This window comes from Rhinopithecus bieti, unplaced genomic scaffold, assembly GCF_001698545.2.
Source record: "Rhinopithecus bieti isolate Rb0 unplaced genomic scaffold, ASM169854v2 scaffold_18153, whole genome shotgun sequence".
NCBI classification, from domain to species: Eukaryota; Metazoa; Chordata; class Mammalia; order Primates; family Cercopithecidae; genus Rhinopithecus; species Rhinopithecus bieti.
In genome coordinates, this window is record NW_016809139.1 from 1,578,354 (window position 1) to 1,587,838 (window position 9,485).

The window sequence follows — 9,485 nt, forward strand, 5'->3', positions numbered from 1 at the left end:
AGCAATACTTTCCCTGCATCTCATAAGTTCTGGTATTTTGGGTTTAATTTTCATTCATCTTGATGTATTTTATGATTTTCCTTTTGGTTTCTTTTTCGACTTGTTGGTTGGTTATATAAGAGGGTGCTGTTTAATTTTCACATATTTGTGTGTTTCTTCTGTTTTTTTCTATTACTGATTTCTAATTTTATTTTATTGTGGTCAGAATACATACTTTGCATTATTTCTGTCCTTTTAAATTTACTGGAGGTTTATTTTATGGCCTAACATATGTCCTATCCTAGACAATACTGCATATGCATTTCAAAAAATGTATATTCTGCTGTCATCAGGTGGAATAGCCTAAAGATGTCTGCTGGACTTTACTGGTTTATTGTATTTAAGTTTTCCTTTTCCTTGTTGATCTTCTACCTAGTTATTCTATCCATTGTTGAAATTACGGTGTTGAACTATTCAATTAATATTGTTGACTTGTCTATTTCTCCCTTCATTTCTGTCAGCTTTTGCTTCATGTATTTTGGTGTTCTGTTATTATTTGCACACATGTTTCTATTTATTATACCTTCATGATAGGTTGACCTTTCAGAGTATAAAGTGTTCCTCTTCATCTCTAATAACAATATTTGTTTTAAAATTTATTTTATCGGAGAGCAGTTGGACTACTCCAATTTTCTTGTGGTTGTTGTTTGTATAATTTATCTCTTTCTGTTTACTTTCAATCTAGTTGTATATTGGAATATAAAGAATGCCTACTTTACAGAGCATCTGGTTACATCTTGTTTTCTGTTTAATCCAGTCTGACAGCCTCTGCCTTTTGATTGGGTTATTTAATCTATTTACATTTAATGTTATTATTGATATACAATTGACCTCATTTTTTATGAATTTTGTATTTGCACATTCAGCTACTCTCTAAAATTAATTTGTAATCTCAAAAGAAATACTGGTGGCACTTCTGTGGTTATTTATTGACATGCACAGAGTAGTGAGAATTTTGAGTCTCCCAAAATGCATGTTCCCAGATGAGGTTAAACAAGGCACACTCTGCATTCTTGCTTCAGCTCTCATATTGTAAATAAGTATTTTTTTTGTAATCTACTTAATGCCACATTTTCACATTTTTGTGATTTTTTGGGTGTCTTTACTGTTTAAAATGGCCCTCAGGCATGGCGGTAAAAGGGCTGTTCAGTGTTCCCAAGTGCAAAAAGGCTGTGATGTGCCTTACAGAGAAAATAAGTATGTTAGAGAAGCTTTGTTAAGGCATAAGTTGTAGTACTGTTGGCCGAGTTCAATGTTAATGAATAAACAATAATTATTAAACACATATAACACAAGATTATATGTTGATAGTTGAAACTGTGACCAGAGGATTACAAGAACCAAACTCTGTATTTCCCCTAGGAACAATGGTATATTATTTCCTAATTCAGTATTTGCAATGACTTTATGTAATTACTACTAACAATGAAAATCAACTGTAGTTGGATTTATGTCTACTAGTTTACTTTTTATTTCCCATATGTTTTATATGGTTCTGTGGTTTTATGGTTTTTGCTTTTTTATCACTGTCCTTATGTTCTTTCTTCACTACTTTCTCTTACATTAAGTGAATATTTACTAAAGTAGCATTTTGATTTCTTTAATGTTTTTCCATGACACTGCTTTCATTTTTCCTTAGTGGTTGCTCTGGGATTTACCATATACTTATTTTGACTTATCAAGATCAACTTCAGATTTGTGCCAACTTAATACCAGTGAGATAGAAAAAGATTGCTCCTATACAAATCTTTTCCTTTTTGCCCTTTTTGTAGTCTTGTTGTTATATATATTACATCTACAGATATTAAAACCCAACAATATATTGTTATACTTATTACTTTTATAATTTTATGGCTTTTAAAATGCTTAGAGAAGAAAGAAAAAGTAAATATTTATATCATTTGTTATATTAGCCTTTTTATCATTTCTGATTCTCTTCATTTTTTCCTGTGGATTCACATTCTATCTTCAGTAACTTCCTTTACACAATATAGCTTTGTTTCCATGTACCTCCTTTGTACTATTGTTGTCAAATATATTATATTTCTATATATCACATTTCTATATGTTTACATTTCTATTTTCTCTATAAGGCATATCACAGCCTTTTTGCACTTAGGAACACTGAACAGCCCTTTCACCACCATGCCTGAGGGCCATGTTAAAAGGTAAAGGTTGTTGGTATTGTTGTTATAGGCCAAACAATACCAAATACACATTTTTATATTGCTTTTTAAAAAGCAGTTAAGAGAATAAAGGAGAAAAAACGCATTTGTACTACCTTTTATGATTACATAATTAGTTTTACTGTTGTTTTGTTTTTCTGCGTGGATTTGAATTTCTGTCTGGAGTTAACTTGCTTTTGGTCTGCAGAACTCTAGTATGACTCGTAAGATGCATCTGCAAGTAATAGATTCCCTCAGTTTTGATTTATCTGGGAATGCCTTTATTTTGCTTTCATTTCTGAAAGATAACTTTGTTGGATATAGAATTTCTGGCTGACTTTTTTTTTTCTTTGAGCACTTTGAATGTACTATCATACTACCTTCTGGTGTCCATTGTTTCTGATAAGAAGTCAACTGTTGCTCTTCTTATGGTTCTCTTATAAATAACTTGTTTTTCTCTTCCTGCTTTCAAGATTTTCTCCTTGTTTTTGACTTTCAGTATTTTTACTATGATATGTCTGTTTGCATATCTTTTGTGTATCTCCACCCTAGAGTTTTCTGAGGTCCTGGATGTGTAGATTAATGTTTTTCAATAATTTTGGAAAGTTACTAATTCTGTGAAGAATGTCAGTGGTAGTTGGATGGGAATAGCACTGAATCTATAAATTACTTTGGGCAGTGTGGCCATTTTCATGATATTGATTCTTCCTATCCGTGAGGATGGAATGTTTTTCCATTTGTTTGTGTCCTCTTATTTCCTTCAGCAGTGGTTTGTAGTTCTCCTTGAAGAGGTCCTTCACGTCCCTTGTTAGCTGCGTTCCTAGGCATTTCATTCTCTTTGTAGCAATTGTGAATGGGAGTTCACTCATGATTTGGCTGTCTGCTTGTCTATTGTTGGTGTGTAGGAAGGTTTGTGATTTTTGCACATTGATTTTGCATGCTGAGACTTTTGCTGAAGTTGCTTATCGGCTTACGGAGTTTTTGAGCTGAGACAATGGGGTTTTCTAAATATAGAATCATGTCACCTGCAAACAGAGACAATTTGTCTTCTTCTTTTCCTATTTGAGTATTCCTGCTTGCCCTGGCCAGAACTTCCAATACTATGTTGAATAGGAGTGGTGAGAGAGGGCATCCTTGTCTTGTGCTGGTTTTCAAAGGGAATGCTTTCAGCTTTTGCCCATTCAGTATGATATGGGCTATGGGTTTATCATAAATACCTCTTATTATTTTGAGATATGTTCTATTAACATCTAGTTTATTGAGAGTTTTTAACATGAAGGGATGTTGAATTTTATTGAAGGCCTTTTCCGCATCTATTGAGATAATCATGTGGTTTTTGTCATTGGTTCTATTTATATGATGGATTATGTTTATTGATTTGCATATGCTGAGCCAGCTTTGCATCCCAGGGATGAAGCTGACTTGATTGTGGTGTATAAGCTTTTTGATGTGCTGCTGGATTCAGTTTGCCAGTATTTTATTGAGGATTTTTGTATCAATGTTCATCAGGGATATCGACCTGAAGTTTTCTTTTTTTGTTGTGTCTCTGCCAGGTTTTGGTATAAGGATGATGCTGGCCTCATAAAATGAGTTAGGGAGGAGTCCCTCCTTTTCAGTTGTTTGGAATAGTTTCAGAAGGAATGGTATCACCTCCTCTTTGTACCTCTGATAGAATTTGGCTGTTAATCCATCTGGTCCTGGGCTTTTTTTTGGTTGGTAGACTATTAATTACAGCCTCAATTTCAGAACTTGCTATAATCTATTCAGGGATTCGGCTTCTTCCTGGTTTAGTCTTGGGAGGGTGTATGTGTCCAGGAATTTACCTATTTCTTCTAGATTTTCTAGTTTATTTGTGTAGAGGTGTTTATAGTATTCTCTGATGGTTGTTTTTGTATCTGTGGGGTCGGTGGTGATATCCCCTTTATCATCTTTTATTGCATCTATTTGATTCTTCCCTCTTTTCTTCTTTATTAGTCTAGCTAGTGGTCTATCTATTTTGTTAATTTTTTCAAAAAACCAGCTACTGGATTCATTGAGTTTTTGAAGGGTTTTTCATGTCTCTATCTCCTTTAGCTCTGCTCTGATCTTTGTTGATTTTTGTTTTCTGCTAGCTTTTGGATTTGTTTGCTCTTGCTTCTCTAGTTCTTTTCATTGTGATGTTAGGGTGTCGATTTGAGATCCTTCCAGCATTCTGATGTGGACTTTTAGTGCTATAAATTTCCCTGTTAACACTGTTTTAGCTGTGTCCCGGAGATTCTGGGATGTTGTCTCTTTGTTCTCATTGGTTTCAAATAACTTCTTGATTTCTGCCTTAACTTCGTTACTTACCTAGGAGTCATTCGGGAGCAGGTTGTTCCATTTTCATGTAGTTGTGTGGTTTTGAGTGAGTTTCTTAATCTTGAGGTTCTAATTTGATTGCACTGTAATCTGGGAGACTTTGTTATGATTTCAATTCTTTTGCATTTGCTGAAGAGTGCTTTACTTTCAATTATGTGGTCAATTTTAGAATAAGTGCCACGTGGCACTGAGAAGACTGTATCTTCTGTTGATTTGGGGTGGAGAGTTCTATAGATGTCTATTAGGTCCATTTGGCCCAGAGCTGAGTTCAAGTTCTGAATATCCTTGTTAATTTTCTGTCTCATCGATCTGCCTAATATTGACAGCAAGGTGTTAAAGTCTCCCACTATTATCATGTGGGAGTCTAAGTCTCTTTGTAGGTCTCTAAGAACTTGTTTTATGAATCTGGGAGCTTTTGTATTGGGTGCGTATATATTTAGGATGATTAGTTTTTCTCATTGAATTGATCCTTTTATCATTATGTAATGCCCTTCTTTGTTTTTTTTGATCTTTGTTGGCTTAAAGTCTGTTTTATCAGACACTAGGATTGCAACCCCTGCTTATTTTGCTTTCCATTTGCTTGGTAAATTTTCCTCCATTCCTTTATTTTGAGCCTATGTGTGTCTTTGCAAGTGAGATGGGTCTCCTGAATACAGCACACTAGTGGGTCTTGACTCTTATCCAGTTTGCCAGTCTGTGTCAAGCTATTATTTCTATGAAATAATATTTTTCCACTGTAGCCTGACTTTGCCGGGTAGTCCTCCAACAGAGCCCTTAGCCATAACCATCAAAGGTCAGAGGCTTCAAACCCTGCAGCCTGTGGGCCCCCACCAAGCACTCAGTGGAGCCCTGGCCTAATTTTGGAGAGACCGGCAGCCTGGAGCATCATCAGAGCCTCTGCCCTGCCATTTCAAAGATTTAGTAGAAAATAGTGATCACAGAGTGAGGAGATGAGGGATCCATGATGAGAACTTTGGGGGCTTACTAGGGCACAGGTATGGTCCCAAGCACAGGCATGGGCTGACACACACAGGTGTATAGGTATTTGTGAGACAAGGCTCTGCAATCAGACCCTTTTATTTGTACATTTACTATGACAATGTCCAGGAGACAACAGTAGAGCTACTACATTCTGATGACTTTCTGGCCCATAAGGGAAGAGACCTTGGAGCTCCCAAGGACACCATTGCAGGTGATGTTGCCCAAGACATGAGAGGTGTGAACACTATTGTGCACACCACTGGGGGAAGGTCCCATAACAGTTCAACATGAAATGAAACAAAGGTGCTTGCCCCTCATCTCCATCCCTACTGGGCTGGGCCTGCAGCTGCCTCCCTGCTCCTCTCTGTAAGCCCATCTCTGCTCAGGAAGACATTATTCCCTCACACCTGCCTCGGGGCTCACCCCCAGCAGAGATACGCCCCACGGTTCCCACTGACAACCAGCAGTGTCAACCCACAGGGTGGATCTCGCCATGCAGCCAGGACGACGGAGCATCATCAAACCTGTCCACAGCGAACACGTCTCTCCCTCTCCTCAAGGCCGAGAAACTGAGGTTCTCCTAACCTCATCCCTCCTTAGGTGCAGAAGTCTTTTATAAGTGCAAACTCCTCCTGGGATGGAGCAGAGGGCTGTCAATTCCAGAATATCGCCTCATTGCCACTGTCCCTGCTTCTGAAGTGTGCTTTGATGCAATCAATATATTTCTACTGGTTTATCTATGGACAAACCCACATTAGGGAAGACCCAACTCCAGTCAGGAGCCTCACAAACCAGAACATCCACAAACAATGAACCAACACTACTAACACAACAGAGCCTACAACAACAAGGAAAAGGAAGGCTTCTCGAAGCCAGTCAGGGGTAGCACAATCAACACAGAGGGGTATAAAGGTTCCAACCACTCAGAACACCAGGCACGACCAATCACTCACTCACTCACTCACACCTCCCCCAGCTCACCTCCTCCGCACCTCAGCATGGCCACATCCACCATGTCCGTCTGCTCCAGCACTTGCACCGACTCCTGGCAGGTGGACGACTGCCCAGAGAGCTGCTGCGAGCCCCCCTGCTGCACCCCCAGCTGCTGCGCCCCGGCCCCCTGCCTGACCCTGGTCTGCACCCCAGTGAGCTGTGTGTCTAGCCCCTGCTGCCAGGCGGTCTGTGAGGCCAGCCCCTGCCAATCAGGCTGCACCAGCTCCTGCACGTCCTCGTGCTGCCAGCAGTCTAGCTGTCAGCCGGCTTGCTGCACCTCCTCCCCCTGCCAGCAGGCCTGCTGCGTGCCTGTGTGCTGCAAGCCTGTGTGCTGCAAGCCTGTGTGCTGTGTGCCCACCTGCTCTGGGGATTCCTCTTCATGCTGCCAGCAGTCTAGCTGCCAGCCGGCTTGCTGCACCTCCTCCCCCTGCCGGCAGGTCTGCTGCGTGCCCGTCTGCTGCAAGCCTGTGTGCTGTGTGCCCACCTGCTCTGAGGATTCCTCTTCATGCTGTCAACAATCTAGCTGCCAGCCAGCTTGCTGCACCTCCTCCCCCTGCCAGCAGTCCTGCTGCGTGCCTGTCTGCTGCAAGCCTGTCTGCTGCAAGCCCATGTGCTGTGTGCCCACCTGCTCTGAGGATTCCTCTTCATGCTCCCAACAATCTAGCTGCCAGCCAGCTTGCTGCACCTCCTCCCCGTGTCAGCAGTCCTCCTGTGTGCCTGTCTGCTGCAAGCGTGTCTGCTGCAAGTCCCTCTGCTGTGTGCCTGTCTGCTCTGGGGGCTCCACTTCATGCTGCCAGCAGTCTAGCTGCCAGCCGGCTTGCTGCACCACCTCCTGCTGCAGACCCTCCTCCTCTGTGTCCCTCCTTTGCCGCCCTGTGTGCAGACCCGCCTGCTGCGTGCCCGTCCCCTCCTGCTGTGCCCCTGCCTCCTCCTGCCAGGCCAGTTGCTGCCGCCCGGCCTCCTGTGTTTCCCTCCTCTGCCGCCCCACGTGCTCCCGTCTCTCCTCCGCGTGCTGCGGCCTCTCCTCAGGCCAGAAGTCCAGCTGCTGATGGACAGGTCTGTTTCTCCAGAGTTGCTCCAGGGCCATCTCTGACTTCCGAAAATCCTTGCAGCCCTGAGCCCTGTCTGAGTCTCCTCTGCCGAGAGCCACTGCACCTCCAGCCAGCAATGCTGAGCCTTCTTGCTGAGTTCCCTCCAGGCATGCATCTCTCCCACACCCTCATCTCCATCCTGGCCAGCCGGTGGTCGCTGTGTCCTGCCCCATGTGTGTGATCAGTCTGTCAGCGAATAAAGTCACCACTGTGCCCTCTCAGAGGTCTTTTTTACATATCTGGCAAGCCCTGGGGGAAGAACTTCGATGTGCTGTGTGGGGTGGGAGCTTTGGGCCTCTGGCCTTGAGCTGCATCCAGGCTGACAGCACCGGGGGCGGAGGCAGTCCCGACTTCCCGCTGTGTGGGGTCTGCTGCTGTGGGGTCCCCTGCCAGCCTCAGCGTCTCCAGGCCCCGGGGGTGCCCTTCTCTATGAATGCCCCGCACCCACCGGGCCTGGCCTCTCCCTGGGCTCCTCCCTCTCTCTCCTTTCTGTGCCTGTCTGACCCCGCACTCACCATCTTCTCACCAGCCCTCTCTTATTAAATAAAACAAATATTTCTCATTCCTGGAAGATATTTTAGAGCTGATCTCTTATTTCAAAGCATCTGTGTATATTTGTTGGACAGTCTGTGTACGGTCATCCCAATGCCTGAAGCCTCTGTGGGTCCATTTCAGTTTTCTGTCATTTCCGCCAGTTCTCACTCATGGTGTCTTGTTTCCTTGTGTGCTTTGCTGTTTGTGGCTGAGTAACCACCCTTGTGCTTGAAAAGTATTTGTGGGCATTTCTGAGGCCTCTAAGACAGGTGTGTTTGCTTTTGCCTTATGTGAGGAACCCTCTGATTCCAGGACCACCTTCAACTAAATTCATGGCTTCGATGTGTGTGGGGCACCCAAAAGGTGCTGGTTCGGGCTGCAAAGCACAATGAGGACAGGCTTATTGGGGCAGGATGTTCTCCTCTGGGTGTGCTGAGTCCCCAGGCAGCCAGCAGCCTCTGGAATGGATATAAGCCCATGCTTACTTCTGACTCCCTCTTCTCTGAGGGTGCAGCCTGTGCAGTCTCTAGCTTCATGTAGGGATGGTCTCCTTTAGACCCCACCACGAGGGGGGCTCTTGGCTTTGATTTCTGTCCTCTTCATCCTGCAAAACCATTCAATCCTAAATTTAAAATTGGCAGACCAGCGAATGCCCTCAAGAACAAAGTGAATTCTGGGTGTTTCTAAATGCTATGGGTTAGAGCAAGAGTCGTTCACCTGGGGTCTGTGACCTTGGATGAGAAGAAAAAAAAAAACGCATCTTTATTCTCCCAAACCTCTAACTGAAATGTAGTGTTTCAATCAATTATGAATGTAGCAGACAAAACTTACAGCGGCACCTGCAGCTTTGTCACCAACAGGAATGAAATGCGTGGCGTCACATTACGCTGGCTGCAAATGCTCAAAACCTCATTCTGGCCACGGCTGTTTCATAATTACGGTAGTGCAAGATGCACCTGCTGGGTTCCACCAGGCACGTTCCCCAGGGAAGCACATGCTACACATGCTATATCGCTGTATCGCCAGTTCGCTTTTCACAGTGTAACAGCCACATTCTCACATAGTTGCTTTCCTTTTACTCATCTGAAAACTCCAGAGCTTTCATGAACTGGCCAGGAAGGTCCCTGGCGCACAAAGGGCAAAGACCCCTCCCTTCGATTTGGGCCTGTAATCCCGTAATTCTTTATTCCTTTTCCAGTTTCCTGTTGCGACTAGGAAGAGTCTTCCTGTTGTTTTCAATTGTTTTCAGCAAGATGATGGGTCAAACAATCTCACCAACAGGTTTCCAGAACTGGAATCCCTGGAGAAACTTCTACTTTTCTTTTCTTTTTTTTTTTTTTTTTTT

At 43.2% G+C, this 9,485-nt stretch overlaps 2 protein-coding genes across 5 annotated transcripts in view; both read left to right on the forward strand.

Moving 5' to 3' along the window:
• The window catches only part of TSPEAR (thrombospondin type laminin G domain and EAR repeats), a 250,187-nt gene that overhangs the window by 166,818 nt on the left and 73,884 nt on the right, over window positions 1–9,485 (forward strand). The window lies entirely within an intron of this gene.
• LOC108539799 (keratin-associated protein 10-3) lies at window positions 6,521–7,876 on the forward strand. 4 transcript variants are annotated; one of them, XM_017888700.1, is made up of 3 exons: window positions 6,521–6,841; window positions 6,953–7,093; window positions 7,247–7,876. In XM_017888700.1, the coding sequence occupies exons 1-3, from the start codon at window positions 6,521–6,523 to the stop codon at window positions 7,562–7,564; spliced, it is 780 nt and encodes a 259-aa protein (XP_017744189.1). In that variant the 3' UTR covers window positions 7,565–7,876. The 4 variants fall into 4 exon arrangements, with proteins under 4 accessions (XP_017744189.1, XP_017744187.1, XP_017744188.1 ...); XM_017888698.1 differs by having other exon boundaries at window positions 6,521–7,132; window positions 7,262–7,876; XM_017888699.1 differs by having other exon boundaries at window positions 6,521–7,108.

Excerpts from the sequence above, each read along its gene's own strand:
- LOC108539799 (XM_017888698.1), top strand. The coding sequence starts at position 6,521 with ATGGCCACATCCACCATGTCCGTCTGCTCCAGCACTTGCACCGACTCC. Across the intron at positions 7,133-7,261 it reads GCTGCAAGCCCATGTGCTGT|TCCCTCTGCTGTGTGCCTGT; the intron begins GTGCCCACCTGC and ends GTCTGCTGCAAG.